The 23,908-nt window shown below is 46.2% G+C and overlaps 1 protein-coding gene across 1 annotated transcript in view; it reads left to right on the top strand.

Moving 5' to 3' along the window:
• Positions 1-6,710: 6,710 nt before the first annotated feature.
• Positions 6,711-23,908, top strand: part of LOC310773362 (NACHT, LRR and PYD domains-containing protein 3-like) — a gene marked incomplete at its 5' end in the record, with an annotated part of 72,720 nt that continues 55,522 nt past the window's right edge. The window contains 3 exons of the mRNA XM_083633231.1: positions 6,711-6,838; positions 10,139-10,201; positions 20,034-20,112. Of these exons, the coding sequence (XP_083489357.1) occupies positions 6,711-6,838; positions 10,139-10,201; positions 20,034-20,112 (270 nt within the window). The remainder of the gene's footprint in view (positions 6,839-10,138; positions 10,202-20,033; positions 20,113-23,908) is intronic.

Below are 23,908 nucleotides of genomic sequence, written 5' to 3'. Positions count from 1 at the left end.
TTTTCCTGCGTCAACTCCCGACACCAGTGCGCACGGCTCTGGCCAGCTCGCCTCTCGTGCGCACCAAGGATTATCGGGGACTAGCAGAGGAAGCGGACAGGATACTGCTGGCCTCCTGCCAGTGCGTTGTCGCTGCGGTGTCTGATCGGGTGTATGACCACAGGGATCAGACACAGAGGGATGATGGACTATGTTTTTACCATCGCCGTTTTGGCACCAAGGCGAAGCGTTGCATTCCGCCCTGCTGTTTTGGGAGCCAGGGAAACGCGAGAGCCGGCGCTCGTTAGCGGCTATGAGTGCTGGCGTCACCAATGAGCTGCTGTTTATTGAGGACACGTCTTCTGGGAGGCTGCTCCTGGTGGATTCGGGCGCCCAGAGGAGCATCCTGCCTGCGTCTGCCGTGGACGCATTGGGGAACGGGCATGGACCACCGCTGGATGCGGCTAATGGTACTGCCATCCGTACGTTTGGTACCAGGTATGTGACAATGTGTTTCCATGGACATCAGTTTGGTTGGGATTTTATTATAGCTTCTGTGTCAGTGCCTATACTGGGTGCGGATTTTTTGTGTGCTAACCGACTGTTAGTGGACGTTGCAAACCGTCAGCTGATTGACTCTGTGTCTTTTGGCACATACCCGTGCACACTGGGGGGGCCCGGGGGGCCACCTGCCCTTGCCAATATGCTCGCCACAGGGGATGTGTACCAGCGCCTCCTCGCCAAATTCCCTACTCTAACGGTCCCCGCTTTCTCTGCCTCAGTTGCTAAGCATGGAGTGGAACATTATATAACAACTGTGGGGCCACCGGTTTATGCACGAGCACGCCGCCTGGATGCTGCTAAACTGGCAATAGCCAGGGAGGAATTCGCCACGATGGAACGGCTCGGCATTGTGCGCCGATCCAACAGTCCTTGGGCCTCCCCTCTGCATATGGTCCCCAAGGCGGACGGGAAGTGGCGGCCGTGTGGTGATTTCCGTCGCCTGAACAATATGACCACCCATGATCGGTACCCAGTTCCACATATTCAAGACTTCTCTGTCCGCCTGGCGGGGGCCACCATCTTTTCTAAGGTAGATTTGGTGCGTGGTTACCATCAGGTGCCGGTCCATCCACCAGACGTGCCCAAAACAGCAGTCATTACACCCTTTGGGCTGTTTGAGTTTCTGCGTATGCCATTCGGGCTTAAAGGGGCAGCTCAGACATTCCAGCGATTGATGGACACGGTGCTGCGAGGTATGTCATTTCTGTTCGTGTATTTGGATGACATCCTGGTCGCAAGTACATCGGCAGAGGAGCATTTGGGACATCTCCAACAGCTTTTTAAGCGGCTCGATGAGCATGGACTGATAGTGAACCCAGCTAAGTGTCATTTTGGCCTGCCCAGCATCGATTTCCTGGGTCATCATGTTTCCCCCCTGGGGGCTGTTCCGCTACCCACCAAGGTGGAGGCCATCGCTGTTTTCCCCCGCCCCCTCACCATCAACTCCCTGCAAGAATATCTTGGCATGATTAATTTCTATAATCGGTTTATAGCACACGCTGCTCACCTCATGCACCCCTTATACGAGGCGTTGAAGGGCAAAAAGGACAACGAGGAGGTAGACTGGTCCCCGGAGCGGGTCCAGGCATTTGAAGATGCAAAGGCTGCTCTCGCCAAAGCTGCCATGCTGGCCCACCCGTCCCCTGCTGCTCCTATCACCCTCACCACCGATGCCTCTGATTATGCAGTGGGGGCGGTGTGTGAACAGTGGGTGGCTGGCGCCTGGCAGCCCCTCTCCTTTTTTAGTAGGAAGCTTCGGGACAATGAGAGGAAATACAGCACCTTTGATAGGGAGTTGTTGGCCCTTTTCCTCGCTGTGCGCCACTTCAGGTTCATGCTGGAGGGACGAAAGTTCACCGCTTTTGTGGACCACAAACCTTTAACCTTTGCCATGGCCAAGACCACAGAGCCGTGGTCGGGTCGACAGCAGCGTCAACTTTCCGCCATATCGGAATTCACTACAGACATTCAACACGTGGCCGGCAAAGATAACCGGGTGGCGGACTGCCTCTCCCGGGCGCACATCAGTCCTGTGCACCTGGGCATAGACTATGCTGCCATGGCTGCCGACCAGCTCACCGACTCAGAGCTTCAGGCGTTCAGGACGGTTGCGACAGGACTACGACTAGAGCAGTGGTTCCCAACCTGCGGTACGCGTACCGTAGGTGGTACTTGCGACCCCTGCTGGTGGTACTTGGAAGGCTCTGTGAATTTTTTTTTTTTTTTTTTTTTTTTTTTTTTTTTTTTTTTTTTTTAAGTTTTTGTGCAAAATCCATGGTGGTCATTAGTAGTAGTTTTCAAACATGTGAAAGTGAAATAATAATAATAATTATTAATATTATTGGCAGTGTTTCTCAAGGTAGGTGGTACTTGCGCCCCCCCTGCTGGTGGTACTTGATCCCTGGAATCCCAATGTTTAAATTATGAAGTGGATCAAAACGGGAGGGAATCGTAAAAGAGCTGTAGTAGAGGAGAGCAGCAACGATGAAGCACAAGGAGGTGAAGACAGCAGTCAACCCAGCACAAGTGCAGCTGCTGCAGGTTGCACATAGGCTGCAGGTTGGAATAAATTTGCCTCCTGCGTGAACTGTGCATAGCTGAATACAGGCCCGTAGCTACCATTGAGGACACCGAGGTCATGACCTCGGTGCCCAGATATATTAATCTGTCATTGATGTTTTAATGCGACAGTTGATCGGAAATGCAACAATTTGCTTCCTCTCTGTGTGCTATAGAAGAGAGATAACTCACAACATTCCGATTTTGCATTGAGGCTAGATTGGGGCTAGACTTTGGGGACAGTTCTATTGAAGTGAATGGGTAAGTAACTCCCCTGTAAGTGATGTTTGTGTAGATGGGCCATTGTATTTAATTGAGCAGTATTCTGCCATGTGACCTGTATGCAGAATATAAATTATATCATATGGGGAGACATTTATTTTTTGCATCATTTTAAAGCAACAGCACAGTAAAGAGGATATTAATCTAACATGATGTATGTAGTTCTTTATAGATCTAGCCTCTTCATTTTGCTCTCAAAGTGCACCAGATTGAAGCATTTTACTTTAAAATGGACAAAATTTTCTATCCGGGGGTGCACAGCCCCCCCTGGTCCCCCCACGCCGCGCTAAAATGACCTCAGTATTTCTCAAACCCTGGCTACGGGCCTGGCTGAATAGACTGTATTTTAACGTCGGTCATATGGTGGTACTTGGAGAGCCAACTACTTTCTCAGGTGGTACTTGGTGTAAAAAGGTTGGGAACCACTGGACTAGAGGATGTGGCGTTTCACGACAGCGGTGCCACGCTCCTCTGTGATGTTTCCATGGGTCAGCCCCGCCCCATGGTACCGACAGACTGGCGCCGTCGGGTATTTGACGCCATTCATACCCTTTCACACCCGGGGGTAAGGGCGTCAGTGAAGCTGGTGGGGGCCAAGTTTGTCTGGCCAGGCCTTCGGAAGGACGTCAAAGGATGGGCGGCCTCCTGTGTGGCGTGCCAGCGGGCCAAGGTGCATCGTCACACTAAGGCCCCCCTGGAACCGTTTCTCATTCCAGAGAGGCGGTTTGACCATGTTCACGTGGACCTGGTGGGCCCACTTCCCCCGTCCCAGGGATTCACTCACCTCCTCACTATGGTGGACAGGACCACCAGGTGGCCAGAGGTGGTTCCCCTGTCATCTACAGCGACTACAGAGGTGGCCAGGGGGTTAATCTCCGGTTGGGTGACCCGGTTTGGCACACCATTGGATCTCACTTCGGACAGGGGATCCCAGTTCACTTCTGAGCTGTGGAGCACTGTAGCTGAGAGACTTGGGGTGAAATTACATCGTACCACAGCATATAACCCCAAGGCCAACGGAATGTGTGAACGTTTTCACCGCTCCATGAAGGCTGCTCTCCGGGCCACTCTAACGGACAGCAACTGGATCGACCGTCTGCCGTGGGTCATGCTGGGCCTGCGTTCGGCTCCGAAAGAAGATCTGCGGTCCTCTTCAGCTGAGCTGGTTTTTGGTCAACCGCTGAGGGTCCCTGGGGAGTTTATTCCTGTTTCCTCGCCCCCTGGGTATGCTACTACTCACCGGGCCTTCCGGGACGCAGCGAGTGCGTTTGCCCCGGTTCCCACACATCACTGCCTTCCCCAGTCCTACATTCCGAAGGACCTGATGGCTGCCGGCTATGTGTTCATCCGGCACGATGCCCACCGTTCTCCGCTGCAGGCTCCTTACGACGGGCCCTTCCGTGTTCTCGAGGCGGGCGCCAAGAACTTTGTGGTGGACATAGGGGGGAATAAAGAACGGATTGCGATTGATCGTCTTAAACCTGCTCATGTGGTTCCAGACGAGCCAGTTGAGCTGGCTCAACCCCCGCGCCGGGGCCGGCCACCCAAATCTGCCCCTGTCCCATGCCCTCCATCCTTTGTTCCACCAGCAAAGCCTCATCGTCGGCGGGGACGTCCCCCTGCCCCTACCCCTGCTCCTTCCACGCTCCCTGTGACTGTTAAATACAGTAGCTATGGCCGCTTAGTCAGGCCTCCTAAGAAAGACTAAAGATACTGGGGGTACTGTTAGCGGGGTTTGTATGGGTTTAATGTGACTGAATGTCAATTCTGAGTGTTCGGGGGGGGCCTGTGTGGTGGACACTAGATGGAGGTATCTCACCTCAGAATGGACACTGAATGGGTGGTGATTAGGCAAGTGGTTGCACCTGTGTGGGGGGATATAGAAGGGAGTGTTTGTACCTGTGTATGAGCTGTTCTTGTTGGAAGTGGGAAGTAAAGATCAGAGACTCCATACTCCCGACTGTCGTATTTATTTTACGCACTTCCACAATTTACTGTATTTGATTTGATGCAACACAAATGTTACAGCACCTATTTTAGCAAAACTGATTACAATGAGAAAGTGTTAAGACTTTCTGGGTATGTAATAATACATCAGTGCACAGATACAAAAAGGTAACAAATGTAATATATATGTTACTGCAATACAAAATGTCCAGCTGACTGTAGAGGTCACCTGAGGCCTCTTCATCATACTCTGACACATTGAAGTGTTTTTCCAGGTGAGTTTGTCCAGGTGAGACATGAGGGAGACCAGTTGGTATAATCAGGGTGTTGCATTTTGAAGGCCAGTGTTTTAAAGCTGATGAAAGTGTGCTAAATGATGCCATTTGTGTTTAGAGTTTTGCAAAAAATGTGATTTAAAATTATATTTGGGTGAGAACAATGAGATTGTGCTTAGAGTTTAGCAGTTTGGAGTCATGCTTTTGATACATGAGCTTCAAGTTTTCATAATTGTCTGCATAGGACTATGAAATAAGGCTAATCACACTAGTTCAACATATATGGTGTTGTGGACTGTGAATTCATAATTAATGCCTACTTAACACTCCTATTTGTGTATGTATTCTATATATTGGACTGCACTTGCAATGCTGTGACTTGTCTTTTAGATATTTTCCTTTTATCTCTGAATATTGATATGACCGCTGTGTACTTAAGACACTGAGACAGGCAGACTGAGCCAAGGAAGACGAGTATGAAAGATAAAACAATACAGACGTTAAAATAAATGAAATGTCACAGAAAATAAAACAATGTGATCAAAAGACAGTGACATCTCACACAGGTAGTATAACTTTGTGTCACATGCTCCACCTCAGCAGCAAACGTGTCATTTCGTGACATCAGACAGATTTTACATCCTCTCTCTCTCTCTCTCTCTCTCTCTCTCTCTCTCTCTCTCTCTCTCTCTCTCTCTCTCACTCACACACTCTGTCATTGAATGTTGAAGCCATATATATTTGTCTCTAGTGGACAAACAGTAGAACTACATTATATTAGATATAATTTACAGGTACTACAGCATAGTGTTGCTATATTTTACCGTATGTACAGTGTTATTGACAGTGGACAGCAACATATACAGATTATTATTATTGTATAAATGTATAAATTAAATATGCTACATAGCGGGTGAAGTGGACAGAGAAATGGGGAGTGTGTATGTAGGCCACGCATATGTACAGTATTGACAAAATATGTACAGCTGGTTGTATGTACTGTACATTATAAATATAGTAGTCTGAAATGTGTACAGTTGTTTATATGTACAAATCAATATAAATCTGAACACATCACATGATCTGTGGAGTCTCTGCCTCAGACCTGGTTTGTGGCCTCAGGTTAGAGCACTTTGATGTTTCCAGACCTTAACAGTGAAGTAATGAGGAAGTGACCTCACCCTTAGATCAAATGTTCACAGACAGCCAGAGCTGAGGAAGGAGAGTTAAGCAGTGTGTGTTTTCTCTGTCAGTGTCTCCACTTCAGATGAAGGCAGAAGGTCTCTGGGATTTGATCTGGATGCTGTGAATTCACCAGGCAAACATCTTCCAAGGTAACGTGACTGTTTATGATGGATATACTAGCTGACATTGTATCATGTGACTGTTGTAACACCAGCTGCTAAAGTTTTTCAAATCACCTGCTGTTTGCGGATGGCCTTCATAGTGACATCATATACAACCTGTGTTCTCTTTGTGGCCATGTTTTTTAGTGTTTTTTTTAATCTGGAGTAAACCCCAGGTGAGCACGAGGAGAACAGGCAAACTCTACACAGAAGGGCCTTTTTTACGACATAACCCACCTGGACAGCAGACAGCAAAGACATGGGGAGACTATGCCCCCAGGGTTACCGGCCCAGGCACGAATCGAACCCACAACCTTCTCGCTGTCGGGTGACAGCATTACTACTGCAAGATGAGAACCCACATGAGAGCCGGACGGAAGCTAAGAGGTAAGAGGAGGATCTATATTAATCTGTGAGCCAGTAGCGTTGGTCAATGCCATCTGAGGGGATACACACTTGGTTCACACCAGAAGCAGCGCGCCAAGGAAGCATCGAGCACCGTCGAGTAGGAGCCTTGCCATTCACCCCAGAAGCACTCCTGTATTGACTTCATGCCTGGCTGCTCGTGTACTGCTCACGGCTTGCGTGAAAAATAGACTAGACGCAGAAACTCTCGCTGCACCACGCGTGACACGTCGCTTCAGCGAGGCAACGCGCTGCGGCTGGTGTGATGGGTCTCCCCTGTTACGCCCCGGCCACACTGCAGTGATTTTTTTTTTGCCCCTGCTGTCGCTGCTGTCCATTCATTTTGTATTGGATACGTCGCAGGTATCCCAGCATGCTTTGCAAGGCAATGAGTGGCAAACGGCAGTGACGAGAGGAGGGGGCAATTTGGAATCGACCAATTGAAAGCGGAAAGACAGGAAGACAGCCGATCAAGCTGCAGCACCAATCAACCAGCAGGCAACAGCAGGCGTTTACATGTGAAAAGTAGTTTCTTTAGTGTGACCCGGGCGTTAACAAGGACGCCGAAATGAAACTCCCTCCGTGAGGCGTTGCTTCAGCGTTGGATATGCGTCTGGTGTGTTTAGACTATAAACTTTATAGTGATTTTTGCCAAGGTATTCACCTCATGTAGCCCCGCCCAATTGTTAGTCTCTCAAAACAGACTGTCTCTTCTACATAAGGTGAATACACACAGCCCTAGAGTTAGACAATATGTGATAGCATTGCAGTAGTGGCCTCCAAATGTGTTATCACTCAATTTATAACCTCATGCAAAACACTCTTTTCAAACCTTTTAGTCAAGGGCCTTAGGGAGATATGAGACTACGTTTATGCCAATCAAGTGTAAATGAACCAAATTTGGGCCAGAAGTAGCACAGGACATGCTCTACTGTTTTAGGGAGACTCAGCACCCAAGCCGGTGACCCGCGGGGCCAACATGGCAGCCAGATCCAACATGGCCACCGCCCGGTTCTCAATAAGGGTTCTTGTGTGTTCTTGTGTCCCTGTAAAACGTCATCAGTCGCAGCCCAAGTACTGTTCCAATGCAAAGTTCACATTCGCCAAGATGTGTTCTCGACACGCCCACTTTACCGAGGATGCTCTGGTTGGTGACTTGTGTCAACTTGGCAAGGCAGATATCCCAGCATTCAGAAGCAGGCAGAACGCAGCAGAGAAGACGCCATAAGCTCCGGGAAGTTTTTTTTTACAATTTAAAGTTTTATTTCATCACTAAATTAATTTCTGATGACTTTTGATGCCTACAAGCAGGGTAGTAGGTTTCAATAAGTGCAACTTTACCAACATTTATGGTGAAAAATGTCAAAAAAAACTCCAGAGCACAATTGGCTGCATCTACATCAGCTGAGCTTTTTATTTGTGTAGTACTGCAGGCGGCCTCTGTGCTGGTATTGCGCAATACCCTCAAGAACGCATCGTCTCAAACTGCCAACAGCATTATGTGTGCTTGTGACCTAGCAAGTTCATTCTTCCAAGAACGACTAGCAAGAATGTTCTCCCCAAGAACACAAGAACAAGAACGCATTCTTGGTATTGAGAAAGGGCCCCGGTGTAACAGTTTGGACTTAAAAGGCAGAGAAGCAGGCTAGGCAGTTAGCAGGGAAGAACAGGTGTTTATATGGTAGTTTGGAATGTGGCTGGTGGTAGGTCTGCAGGCTTGGTCTGAGGCAGGAAGGCAGGCTGGAGATCCTGGGCAAGGAGACAGGGAGAAGGTTAGGACCAGAACAGCAGAACAGAACAGAATAACAACAATTGCAAGAAGTGCTAGAGAAGCTGGAGACGCGACTGACGTGTACAACCTATAATCTGGCGAGGACTGGGTGTTGGGCTGGAGTTTATATGGGAAGGCTGATTGTGATGGCAGGCAGCTGTGAAGCTGAGGGTTCTACCCAAAAGCAGTCACAGTGGTACATCGAGAGGACTGAGCGAATCTAACTTATTCATACTTTGGACTACATACTCCATGGTTGAGGCCATTGTTGTGTGAAGTCAGACAACTGATTCCCAGCCTAGTCGGGGTACATTTTCCCCCCAGAGTTTTCAAGTCGGACCTGCCAATTGTGTTTTTGGTGACTTTGAAAGGCTGTACCGTTTCCTCCAATTCTTTGGTGATACTAACTAACTGGGCCACTGTAGCTCACTGTATACTGTACGGAGAGTGCCGGTAAAGGCATTGTGTATCTTGGTTATGTGGGCAATATGGCAAATGGACAATACTCCCACAAAGTTGGCGTATCCCTTTAACAATAATAGAACATTGTTCTTAAAATGTTTCATGTAGAGAAAGTTTGTAGCTATAGATGTTAGCCTTTGCTGCTAACTGTCTGGTTATTCTTCGGCTGCTAGTTCAGTGAGTTTTGGTCGTAGAGTGATCAGACTAACACCACTGGAATCTGTGGATTTATCAAGCTTTCATTTGACATCTTGTTGGACTTACTGGTGCAAACAGAAAAATCCAACCATTACTGCGACCACTGCAATGGTACAATAGTGTATTTCCAAACAGGTAACATCTGTACAACAATTGCAGCTGTTGAGGAAGAGGAGAGTGTTTGTAGAACTTTCCAGTGGGTGAAGATATTGCTCTGTATATATATTATTATGAGTGATAATGTTATAATTATGTTCTTAATTATTAGTATTGTTTTCTCATATTGATCTATGCAAAAGGCTGGGATATGAGTGTGTTGGGACTGTGTGTGGAGCATGCGCAGTTCGTCACGAAGTGTAGCCACGTTGGGGGCGTAACCCTCTGTTTCATTTTCGTTTCAACTATTGTCAGGACTGGTACGCCTTGTGGGTAAGTGAAGAGCTAAAGTTGCTAATATCTCAAAACATGGATACATGTCACATGAATAAGTACTATACCAATTTGTGGTTAATGTCGGGCTATGTTTTGTGTTTTTCTTTCAGGTTTACAACCTAACTAGAGTCACAGCGAGCGTAGCGTAGCTGTGTGAATGTTTACTGTGTGAGAACGTGCAATAAACTTCATAAGAACTCGAGTTGTTTCCGCCGTACTTGTCCTGGTAACTCTTCCAGAGGGGAGTTTATTAGGCTGTAGGAGGCAGTTTAGTAGAGATCTGGACAGTGTTTCTCCTTCACTCTCCTCTCACAGCTTTTCTATTTGGTTCTGGGATTTGAACCAGTGAACTTCTGGTCAAAATGCTGCTTCTCTTCAGGTTCAAACTGCACTTCTTTTGTCTCTCCTATTTCTATCAGGATCCAGAGAGCAGACTCCCCTGGGCCCAGCTGTTGTGGATGGGGCCCCTCTGCTGAGCAAAGGTAAGACTTTAATCAGATGTTATCCATCTCTCCTGAGAAGAGGACTCAAGTCATGAGATCTAAAATTGGTTCAGCATGGCCGCCTAACTGTGTGTTAAATGGGCAGAATCTGAACAGGCTGTGAGGTTTGGGTTAGGCTTAGTTAATTCATTTTAAATATTATAGTTATTTTTTCACTAACTGTCATTTTGCTTTGGCATCCTACCTGTTGCCCTTCTGTGCTGACACTGCTAACAGGAGGAAACTTAGAGCTGACGGAACATATGGCTGAGGGAACATATAGGGCTGAAGGAACATATAGGGCTGAAGGAACATATAGGGCTGAGGGAACATATAGGGCTGAAGGAACATATAGGGCTGAAAGAACATATAGGGCCGAAGGAACATATGGCTGAGGGAACATATAGGGCTGAAGGAACATATAGGCCTGAGGGAACATAGGGCTGAAGGAACATATATGGCTGAGGGAACATATAGGGCTGAAGGAACATAGGGCTGAAGGAACATATAGGGCTGAAGGAACATAGGGCTGAAGGAACATAGGGCTGAAGGAACATATAGGGCTGAAGGAACATAGGGCTGAAGGAACATAATAGAGCTGAAGGAACATATAGGGCTGAGGGAACATATGGCTGAGGGAACATAGGGGTGAGGGAACATATAGGGCTGAAGGAACATATAGGGCTGAGGGAACATAGGGCTGAAGGCACATATAGGGCTGAAGGAACATATAGGGCTGAAGGAACATATAGGGCTGAGGGAACATAGGGCTGAAGGAACATATAGGGCTGAAGGAACATAGGGCTGAGGGAACATATAGGGCTGAGGGAACATAGGGCTGAAGGAACATATAGGGCTGAAGGAACATATAGGGCTGAGGGAACATCGGGCTGAGGGAACATATAGGGCTGAAGGAACATAGGGCTGAGGGTACATAGGCCGAGGGAACATATAGGGCTGAAGGAACATATAGGGCTGAGGGAACATAGGGCTGAAGGGCTGAGGGAACGTAGGGCTGAGGGAACATATAGGGCTGAAGGAACATATAGGGCTGAGGGAACATAGGGCTGAAGGAACATATAGGGCTGAGGGAACATAGGGCTGAGGGAACATAGTGCTGAGGGAACATATAGAGCTGAAGGAACATAGGGCTGAGGGAACATATAGGGCTGAGGGAACATAGGGCTGGGGGAACATAGGGCTGAGGGAACATAGAGCTGAGGGAACATATAGGGCTGAGGGAACATAGTGCTCAGGGAACATATAGGGCTGAGGGAACATAGGGCTGAGGGAACATAGAGCTGAGGGAACATATAGGGCTAAGGGAATATATCAGAGGGAGCATAGGGCTGATGGTACATAGAGCTGAGAGAACGTAGGCCTGAGGGAACATATAGGGCTAAGGGAATATATCAGAGGGAGCATAGGGCTGAGGGAGCATATAGGGCTGAAGGAACATTGGGCTGAGGGAACATATAAGGCTGAAGGAACATAGAGCTGAGGGAACATATAGGGCTGAAGGAACATTGGGCTAAGGGAACATAGGTCTGAGGGAGCATAGGTCTGCGGGAACATAGGTCTGAGGGGACATAGGTCTGAGGGAACATATAGGGCTGAGGGAACATATAGGGCTGAAGGAACATACAGTATATGGCTGAGGGAACATAGGTCTGAGGGAACATAGGGCTGAAGGAACATATAGGGCTGAGGGAACATATAGGGATGAAGGAACATATGGCTGAGGGAACAAATAGGGCTGAGGGAACATATGGCTGAGGGAACATAGGGCTGAAGGAGCATATAGGGCTGAAGGAACATATAGGGCTGAGGGAACATAGGGCTGAGGGAACATATAGAGCTGAGGGAACATAGGGCTGAAGGAACATAGGGCTGAGGGAACATATAGAGCTGAGGGAACATAGAGCTGAGGGAACATAGGGCTGAAGGAACATATAGGGCTGAGGGAACATAGAGCTGAGAGAACATAGTGCTGAGGGAACATATAGGGCTGAGGGAACATATAGAGCTGAGGGAACATAGAGCTGAGGGAACATAGGCCTGAGGGAACATAGCATAGGGCTGAAGGAACATATAGGGCTGAGGGAACATATAGAGCTGAGGGAACATATGGCTGAGGGAACATATAGGGCTGAGGGAACATATGGCTGAGGGAACATAGTGCTGAGGGAACATATAGGGCTGAGGGAACATAGGGCTGAAGGAACATATAGGGCTGAAGGAACATATAGGGCTGAGGGAACATAGTGCTGAGGGAACATAATAGAGCTGAAGGAACATATAGGGCTGAGGGAACATATAGGGCTGGGGGAACATAGGGGTGAGGGAACATAGAGCTGAGAGAACATATAGCATATAGCATAACATCTCGAAAACGAAAGAGATCTGTATCGATTTCAGACGTCCCCCCCGTACTACCCAGAATAGTGTCGTCCATGGTCAGTCAGTGGACATTGTAACCAACTACAAATACCTGGGCACGATTATTGATGACAAACTGAAATTTGATTTAAACCCCGACATGCTGTGCAAGAAGGGCCAGCAACGCCTTTACTGCTTGAGGAAACTAGCCAAGTTCCAAGTAGACAAGAGCCTGATGAAACTGTTTTACAGTGCTTATATTGAATCTGTGATCTGCTTTTCCTTCATCTGTTGGTACGGTAACCTCTATATCAAGGATAAAAACTCCCTCTGGAGAATTGTGAAAAGCTCTGTCCATCCGCACAGACAGTGCCCACCCACTCAGTTCAGATTATAGGCTACTGCCATCCGGCCTTCGCTTGTGTGTCCCACGGACCACCAAAAACAGGTATAAGTATTCCTTTGTCCCTTCCTCCATCCGTGCAGTGAATGCTGCTGGAGGAAGGAAAAGATGACTGAGGAATTAACGTTTCATCAATCTGCTGTACCAGCAGTCGGCTCTTTTATGTTCTTAGCCCTTCTTATGTTTTTTAATTTGTTTTTAAATTTTTAAATTTGTTTTTTAATTTGTTTTTATACTGTTTTATCGGCCGTATCAGCCGCTGGCTCATCCCGTTCTTAAGTTATTAGTGTTGTTTTATTTTATTTTATCAGCCGCACCAGACGTATGCTTTTTTATATTGGCTCATCGTATGTCTAAATGTTGTTACATCCTGATTATTTATGACATTGTACGTATGGTTTGCACTTTATGTTTTTATGTTTCAAGCCTCTATGCCTGCTGTAATCCAATTTGCCCTTTGGGACATTAATAAACTTCTATTACTTGAACTTGAACTTGATATAGGGCTGAAGGAACATTGGGCTAAGGGAACATAGGTCTGTGGGAACATAGGTCTGAGGGGACATAGGTCTGAGGGAACATATAGGGCTGAGGGAACATATAGGGCTGAAGGAACATACCGTATAGGGCTGAGGGAACATATGGCTGAGGGAACATAGGTCTGAGGGAACATAGGTCTGAGGGAACATAGGTCTGAGGGAACATAGGGCTGAGGGAACATAGGGCTGAGGGAACATAGGGCTGAAGGAACATATAGGGCTGAGGGAACATATAGGGTTGAAGGAACATATAGGGCTGAGGGAACATATAGGGCTGAGGGAACATATAGGGCTGAAGGAACATATAGGACTGAAGGAACATATAGGGCTGAGGGAACATATAGGGCTGAGGGAACATATAGAGCTGAGGGAACATATAGGGCTGAGAGAACATATAGGGCTGAGGGAACATATAGGGCTGAGGGAACATAGAGCTGAGGGAACATAAGGCTGAAGGAACATATAGGGCTGAAGGAACATATAGGGCTGAGGGAACATAGGGCTGAGGGAACATAGTGCTGAGGGAACATATAGGGCTGAGGGAACATATAGAGCTGAGGTAACATAGGGCTGAGGGAACATAGGGCTGAAGGAACATATAGGGCTGAAGGAACATATAGGGCTGAAGAAACATATAGGGCTGAGGGAACATAGTGCTGAGGGAACATAATAGGGCTGAAGGAACATATAGGGCTGAGGGAACATAGGGCTGAGGGAACATATAGGGCTGAGGGAACATAGGGCTGAAGGAACATATAGGGCTGAAGGAACATATAGGGCTGAGGGAACATAGGGCTGAGGAAACATAGTGCTGAGGGAACATAGGGCTGAAGGAACATATAGGGCTGAGGGAACATAGGGCTGAGGGAACATATAGGGCTGAGGGAACATAGGGCTGAAGGAACCTATAGGGCTGAAGGAACATATAGGGCTGAAGGAACATATAGGGCTGAGGGAACATAGGGCTGAGGAAACATAGTGCTGAGGGAACATAGGGCTGAGGGAACATAGGGCTGAAGGAACCTATAGGGCTGAAGGAACATATAGGGCTGAAGGAACATATAGGGCTGAGGGAACATAGTGCTGAGGAAACATAGTGCTGAGGGAACATAGGGCTGAAGGAACATAGGGCTGAAGGAACATATAGGGCTGAGGGAACATATAGGGCTGAGGGAACATAGGGCTGAGGAACATAGGGCTGAGGGAACATATAGGGCTGAGGGAACATAGGGCTGAAGGAACCTATAGGGCTGAAGGAACATATAGGGCTGAAGGAACATATAGGGCTGAGGGAACATAGTGCTGAGGAAACATAGTGCTGAGGGAACATAGGGCTGAGGGAACATAGGGCTGAAGGAACATAGGGCTGAAGGAACATAGGGCTGAAGGAACATATAGGGCTGAGGGAACATAGGGCTGAGGAAACATAGTGCTGAGGGAACATAGTGCTGAGGGAACATAATAGAGCTGAAGGAACATATAGGGCTGAGGGAACATATAAGGCTGAAGGAACATATAGGGCTGAAGGAACATATAGGGCTGAGGGAACATATAGGGCTGAGGGAACATATAAGGCTGAAGGAACATATAGGGCTGAAGGAACATATAGGGCTGAGGGAACATATAAGGCTGAAGGAACATATAGGGCTGAAGGAACATATAGGGCTGAGGGAACATATAGGGCTGAAGGAACATATAGGGCTGAGGGAACATCTAGGGCTGAAGGAACATATAGGGCTGAAGGAACATATAGGGCTGGGGGAACATAGGGGTGAGGGAACATATAGGGCTGGGGGAACATAGGGCTGAGGGAACATATAGATAGATAGATAGATAGATAGACAGACAGACAGACAGACAGACAGACAGATAGATAGATAGATAGATAGAGTACTTTATTAATCCCCTGGGGGAAATTATTGTGTTACAGCAGAAGCCAATGTCAGTACATCTCAGTAAAAAACACACAAAAGAAAAAGCCAATGTCAAAAATATGTCAGACATAGAAACCATGTCAGAAACATGTCAAGAACATATTACCCAGATTTTTGTATTTATTTCAGAGTGTCCCTGTTTTTCTTTCGAAATCTTTCTTCAGATCTGTTGATAAATTGATATCATCCTTCCTGTGGGATAATAAACATCCCAGGGTTTATAAGATGCTTCTTCAGAGACATAGGGCAGAGGGAGGACTGGCTTTGCCGAATTTGATGTATTATTATTGGGCAGCAAACCTACAAAAAAGTGTTTGTTGGACTCAGGCCCCAAATTTAGATTGGTCTAAAGCAGAGGCTAATGCCTGTGTAACATCATCACAACATTTGCCACTTTCAATGCTCTTGCCAGCAAATGTAATTTAGAAAATTCTAGCCTTTTTCGTTACTTTCAAGCCGCCACTTTGTTCGGTCCACTAGCCCATCTTTTCCCAGCCTACCATCAAGAACAGGATTAGATGATATCCTGCAAATGCCTGCACACCTTAAGGGTCTTATATCTCAAATATTTACACTACTATCATGTGACTCAATAATGTAACGCTTGATAAGACTTGAGTAGACTGGATAGACCAACTTGGAATTGATATACCTGATGAAGTATGGGAAAGTGCATTGTATAGGGTAAATGGGTCAACCTCATGTGCTCGCCTTGGTTTAATTCAATTTAAGGTTCTTCACCGAATTCATTATAGTAAGGTTAAATTGTCTAAAATGTATCCTAATGTAAATGAAATGTGTGATCGCTGTCACACAGAAAAGGCAGACCTGACCCATATGTTCTGGTCTTGTACCGGGCTGATTAACTTCTGGGCTTCTGTATTCCAGACTCTATCTGAAGCATTTGGCATATCCAACCCAATGCTGAAATGGCCATTTTCGGAGCTCCAGGGGAGGGCATATCAATGACAAATAGAATAAAGGATGTATTTGCCTTTGCAACTCTTCTTGCTCGAAGAAGAATTCTCTTGGAGTGGAAATCGGAACATCCACCCAAAGCTTCAGCTTGGATGAATGACCTGATGCTATTCCTTAAGCTAGAAAAAATAAAATACTCCATCAGAGGGTCAACCCAAAAATTCCATACAACATGGGACCCTTTAGTGTTTTATTTTGAAAGGCTCAGGACACTTCCCCCAAATTAAAGAGGAATTATAACTATCTTTTATTATCTATTTGTGATTGAGTCTAGCCCTCCCCAGGGACTGCTTGCTCATAGTGATAAGAAATGGCAACCCAGTTTATGAACATTTACTTGATTTTCTATGTACCCACTTGCTTTTTCGTTGCTAATGTTTTTTTGTTTTTTTTAAGGCATATCTATGTGAACTGCTAATTTGTCAGGGTTCCCACAGGCCCTTTAACCTGTGGTTATAGTTATAGTATGTGCTGTATGTGTGGGTGTGCGCGTGGTTGTGAATGTGTGTAGTATATGTATACACGAGTATATGCTGAATATATATATGGCTTGCTGTGTAGAGACCCACCTGCAGGTGTTCATTATTTATATATTCAGGCCTCTTTATTTATTTTTTATTTTTTTTATAATTTTTTTCCCCTTTTGTTGTTTATGGGCTTCCTAGGGTCTGAGAGAATTGGGCTTGAGGGGTCCATGAGAGATCTTTGAGTTTTGTGATTGTGTGGGAACCCAGATCTGTGTATCTGTATGTATATGTATGTATGTGTGTGTATAAGTCTCTGATAGTTTATCTTGACCGTTGTATAAGACAAGTATTTTGGAAACTATTTTTGTGCTGGCAGTATAGGGGTGGGGGGTGGGGCGATGGCAGTGGTGGGGGGGATAAAACAAAAAAACAAAAACAAAATGCTTGTCAATGTTTGTGAGAAAACAATATCTTTTGTTGAATAAAAATATATTAAAAAAGAAAAGAAAAAAAGAAACATGTCAAGAAAGCACAGCATTTAAGTTACCCTGTCTACAATAAAGTTAAATAAAATAAGATAAGAAAAGGAATTGCACCTGTAATTTACAGCTGTAGCAAGCACACATGTTCTATGTGGCCAAAATGGACATTGTGCAACATCATTATAATTATAAAGTCACATACAGCAACAGCAATGATGAAATGAGGGTTCACCAGCGTATCTATGGGAGGGGTGTGGAGGAGAGAGGGAGAGGGAGTGAAAGGAGGAGTCTGCTCTCCCTGCATGTATCTATGGGAGGGCTGTGGAGGAGAGAGGGAGAGGGAGTGAAAGGAGGAGTCTGCTCTCCCTGCATGTATCTATGGGAGGGCTGTGGAGGAGAGAGGGAGAGGGAGTGAAAGGAGGAGTCTGCTTTCCCTGCATGTATCTATGGGAGGGGTGTGGAGGAGAGAGGGAGAGGGAGTGAAAGGAGGAGTCTGCTCTCCCTGCATGTATCTATGGGAGGGGTGTGGAGGAGAGAGGGAGAGGGAGTGAAAGGAGGAGTCTGCTCTCCCTGCATGTACGCAACTTATTATACATGCTAATTGCAGTGGGCACAAAAGACCTCCTGTAACACTCTTTAGTGCCGGAGAGCTGCCGGAGCCTCTGACTGAACACACTCTGTTGTCCCAACCCAATCTAATTCCACACTTTTGATAAGAATAAATCATTATTATCAATATTAAAAATAAATTATTGATAAGAAACTAAAATTTCAAACATTCTGGTAATGGCTCCTGTTCACTGGTGTTGGATTCTGGGAGTCGAAGTCAGAGGCGGCCCCTCCACTAAATCGTTTTGGGCCGCCTCCCACTCCCTCCTCCACCGTCCACTCATATCAGCAAGCCGCTAACTTTCTCATAGACTACAAATGTTTTGGGAAACGGAATTGTAAAATAGCAACGTTGGTCCAAAACGTTGGTATTATACAATTTTCTGAGAGACTGTGTTGGTTGTCCTGTAACACTCTTTAGTGCAGGGGAGCTGCCGGAGCCTCTGACTGAACACACTCTGTTGTCCAGTCAGTAGGTCGTGTAGGGGGTGTGTCACATTGTCCATTATTTTGAGCACTTTCTCCAGCATCCTCCTCTCCACCACCACCTCCAGGGGCTCCAGAGTAGTTCCCAGCACAGAGCCAGCTCTCTTTATCAGTTTGTTCAGTTTCTTGGAGTCTCTGGCTCTGGGGGAACATAGTGCTCAGGGAACATATAGGGCTGGAGGAACATAGTGCTCAGGGAACATATAGGACTGGTGGAACATAGGGCTGAGGGAACATATAGGGCTGGGGGAACATAGGGATGAGGGAACATATAGGGCTAAGGGAATATATCAGAGGGAGAATAGGGCTGAGGGAACATATGGCTGAGGGAACATAGAGCTGAGGGAACATAGAGCTGAGGGAACAAATAGGGCTGAGGGAACATATTGGGCTGAGGGAACATATAGAGCTGAGGGAACATAGGGATGAGGGAACATAGGGCTGAAGGAACATATAGGGCTGAGGGAACATATAGAGCTGAGGGAACATATAGAGCTGAGGGAACATAGGGCTGAGGGAACATAGGGCTGAAGGAACATATAGGGCTGATGGAACATATAGAGCTGAGGGAACATAGTGCTGAAGGAACATATAGGGCTGATGGAACATATAGAGCTGAGGGAACATAGTGCTGAGGGAACATATAGGGCTGAGGGAACATATAGTAAGTAATACTTTATTTATATAGCACTTTTCAAATCCATGGATCACAAAGTGCTTTACATACAGGAAATAAAAACAGATTTATAGCAGGTTCGTTCAAAATTTAGCCAACAAGTACACAAAAAGCAGGCTAGAAAAACGTCAACCGGCACAAACTGCAACAGGTACATAACACAATAGCATGTGAAGGAACAGCACATAAAACAACAAAAATTAAAACCAATCAGGCAACACAAATAAAAATAAAAGAAGCGAGTGGGATAAAATTAATAAAAGGCTTGTTTAAATAAATAGGTTTTAAGAAGCGATTTAAAAGTGGACACTGAGTCTGCCAATCTCATACCTAGGGGGAGGCGATTCCACAGTGTTGGTGCTATGGACGAGAAAGCCCGCTCACCTTTTGTTCTGAGTCTGGTTCGGGGGACAATTAACAGTCCTTGGTCCGATGACCTGAGTGGCCTTACTGAATTATATGGCTTCAGGAGTTCAGAGATGTAGCGAGGGGCTAGGCCTCGTAAAGCTTTAAAAGTGATTAAAAGTATTTTAAAATAAATTAGAGCTGAGGGAACATAGAGCTGAGGGAACATAGGGAATATATCAGAGGGAGGATAGGGCTGAGGGAACATATGGCTGAGGGAACATAGAGCTGAGGGAACAAATAGGGCTGAAGGAACATATAGGGCTAAGGGAATATATCAGAGGGAGCATAAGGCTGAGGGAACATATAGGGCTGAAGGAACATAGGGCTGAGGGAACATAGGGCTGAGGGAACGTAGGGATGACCACAGGTTTGGAAGGGGGTGCAGCAATCCAAATGTCACTATACTATCTCACTGCAGACAGCAGATGTTTTACTCAGATGGAGACCTCATTCTTCATGTTTTCTCCACAGAGTTGAGCATCAAAGGACAGAGGTTCCCAGTGGTCAGTCTGTCCAGGAGCATCAAACACACCTGGACTCCACAGCTAAGGTGTGTACATGTACAACATGTTTTACTACAGCTACACATTTGACCTGTTAGCCTCAAATAAACCAGCTCATGTCCTTCCTCCGGGGGGCAGCCAGGAGCAGTGAGCAGCTTTCTTTAGTGTACAGCAATATACGGTATACCAGGTCAATGTATACAGTGCCCCGGGACCATCTTCAGTTCTTTGTAGTCACTGGTCAGATGACGATCTTCTGCATGTGGGGGTCTATAGCGATGTTGTATGGACGAAACCCCAGGGGAGCACGGGGAGAACATGCAAACTCCACACAGAAAGGCCCTTTTGATGAGATAGCCCACCTGGGCACTAGCCACTGAGGACACACCCTCAGTGCCCTAGGCAGGAATCGAACCCAGGACCTTCTAGCTGTGAGGCGACAGTGCTACCACTGCACCACCATTCTCCACTGTGCCACCGTGCCCCCTCTGTGCCACCGAACTGATCTCATATCTGTTTAGAAACATTTCCACCCAACACAATGACTTTGATCATCGTGCAGTAACAGTTTGGGTCGGCTGTGAAGCTGAAGAACCGGCACCTTTTTTTTGCCGATGATGTCAACAGTGATGATGTCATAATTGATGATAATGTCATCATTGGTGATGTTACACATGTCACAGTAGGGGTGTCTGGGTAGTGTAGAGGCAAAAGCACTCGCCTAACAGATGTCACAGTAGAAGGTTGATGATTTCACTTATGATGTCATATTTATGATGTCATCACAATCATCACGAGGAGGGAACAGACAGACACACACACACGCAAGGGCGTCAATTCAGTATGGCAAGATATGGCAGGCGCCATACCTTGGCTTCTGGCCAAAAAAAAAATCGCTCCCAAATGCGCTAATAATAGCCGGTTGATGTACGCTAAGCCCCCGACGCAGCACGTCGGTTAAATATGTCATGTCGAGTCCTGAACATATTCTTATGTTATATTATTCATTATAAAACGGCTCTCTCAAATCAAGCAATCTGATTGGTTCACAGCCATTGTATAATTCCAGTAACCGAGTTCAATAACCCATGGCCATGGGTTATTGGTTGCCCTGGCAACTCTCTTACTAAAAGGCAGCGCTGCGCTCGAGCCAAACAGCTTTCTCCTGATCTGCTTTATGGAGGGTCACTAGTCCTTCAAGTCTTGTACAATGAGTCATTATGGACGCATGATGGCGCAACTCTCTTACTAAAAGTACCTCAAAAACAAAATGGCGGAGACAGCTTTCAGATCCTTGTGAATCGATCTTCGCTTATAACTTTACTAATACTTCGCAGAAAATGATGTTTTGTACAAGAATAGACGCGGACTAATGTCTTAACCCCTCTCTCGCGCGCCCTCACTCTTAACCCCGCATTTCTAAATAAGACGTAACGTTACTTGGTGTCGGCATACGGCTCTGGTGTCGGGCTTTGCGAAAAGCTCTCAGCAAGCGCCAGGTTTGGCCAATGTCGACTTCAGTCTCCAGAACGATCCAATCAAATCACCCGCACGTCTATCTTCTTGCTAGAGGTCCCGCCTTACAGTAGTGTTTCAACTGACTCAGAATGACTCAGAATACCATGCCAGTCTGACTTATAGTATTATTATTATTATATTATTATACTTGGAAACCGTTTTATAAAAGCAATATAGCACTCGAGCTGCGTGGTGTTGTGGAATATATCCCGCTGATAAGCTGTTATCCCCAGTGGTGTAGTCCCAATGTAACGCGTGGGAACGGCGTTCCCATACTTCTCCAAGGGGTGTTTTGTGTGTGTCAGTGTGTGTGCATGTTGAGCCAATAAAACGAGTGAAACTTGACAACGTTGTCGTTCGTCCTATATTTAAGGTGGGCTGAATTATTCACACAGCATCAACTCGCGGCTTAGAAAGAAGGAAACATTCCACCTTAACTATATTTAAGGTGGGCTGAATGATTCACACAGCATCAACTCGTGGCTTGAAGGAAAAGGAAACATTCCACCTTAACTAGCTACAGCGCGGGGGAAACCTCAGTTTAATAAAAGCTATACTGAAACATACTGGCTTTTTCAGCATCAAAATATATTTTTTTCCACCAGTACCTCACTATAACAAGTAAAGATGAAAAAGGCAGCCAAACATCCTTTCATTTTTCGGACCAGCTGCTAAAAAGGTAGGTTTACAAGCATGAAGAAACAATGTTAAAAGCGTGTTTCTTTTCAACGCGGTTGAATCAAAAGTTAGCGTTAATCACCCCATTGCAATTTGCATCGCCAGATGCCAGTTGCCTTGTGCAACTTGTGTGATCGCTGGTTGAGAGATTGTTTAGCTGTTTGTGTTGATAACTGACTCTGCTCTGCTGTGCCCATATACGTATTTTAGTTTCAGAGCTGCAAATGTCACGGGCTTCTGCAGTGTTTATAGAGGACACAAGTTAGTCGTGTGTCAGTGACAGTGGTTTGCAGCACTTGAGGAATCCGTGAGTTTGCTCGTTTAATTCGTTGATATAAGCGATTGCCCGCCCCGAACGATTAATTAATGAATAGGCTGCGTGAACGTTAGCGTGTGTGCGGCGGGGGGGGGGGGGGGGGGGGTGCAGGTGCTCCCCATTTAGGTGCGTTTCCCCACTTCTCTAGATAGCACTACACCTCTGGTTATCCCACTCGGCCTGCGGCCTCGTGGGATAACAGCTTATCAGCGGGATATATTCTCCACAACACACTTGCTCTCATGCTATATTGCTTAATTACCTCTTGTTGGTATTGTGCGGAATGATGTTTTATGATGTAGCAAGCCTCCCGAAGTGATTATTAAATGCCTGCGTTTATATCGAGGTTAAGCTAAGATAGTTAACTGCAACAGGAAGTGTGGATTTTCACAATAAAGGTCTCGCTAGTAAAACGTGAGTTATAAATTACCAGTAGCTAATATGTTTGTGGAAACCTGTTAATAAGTGAATGGCATTTATTTCTGGCTCTGTAATAGTAAGGGGAGTATAATTGTAGCCATTTGATTTCATCCTGTTAGAATTAAAGGCCGGCTTTCCTGATTTTCAACCATATTTGTGTCATTACAATGTCAATGTAGTTGGATTAGATAAGCAGCCTTTACCTCCCCTCACTCAACCCTCCTGGCTGATCTCCCTTATCTCTCACATATTTAGTACACCGCTCTGACCCGTTTTACGTCACGATCGCGTCAGAGCGGTGTACCACACTTGCGGAAGATGAGCAGCTTTAAACTACAAGTCTTGTGGGGGTGTGCCGCCATGGTCCCGCCTCTAGAGGGCCTCCATGCCCCTCCACAGCTCCAAAACCAAAACAAAAGGCAGCCATTTTTTTCCACCGCATAGCATAGGCTAGCTAACGTTAGCTCCCCTAGCTCCTTGCAAAGAACCATGGCTGGAAGAAATATTTCTGGTGAAATTGAAGAGTTTGATATGGATGAAGACGATTTCCAAAGTGTGCTAATAAACTCTGACATTCAGGGCTACTTAACGCCATATGAGCCAGACTACAGTGCAGAGGAATTGCGGAATTGTATGGAAGGAGAGGCAGTTGAACAGGCCGCCGGAGACGAACCAGAGGCCGGGGCCCCGAGGCTCGCCGTGCGGGGACACATTTTGCATCGTGCCGCTGCCGATGGATCGCTCTGCTACAGCGAGAGGCCAATTTCTTCTTGAAGAAGTCACTGTGTAAGGTGTGTAAGTTTGCATGAAAGTTTTGGACCATAGATCGTTGGGTTTTAGAGACTAATTTTACACGAAATTACAATAAAAAAGTTGAACCAAAGATGTACAGTATCTGTTATCGCTATTAT

This window comes from Poromitra crassiceps (genome assembly GCF_964638095.1).
Source record: "Poromitra crassiceps genome assembly, chromosome: 3".
Classification (NCBI taxonomy): domain Eukaryota; kingdom Metazoa; phylum Chordata; class Actinopteri; order Beryciformes; family Melamphaidae; genus Poromitra; species Poromitra crassiceps.
This window is presented reverse-complemented; position numbering and strand designations above follow the sequence as displayed.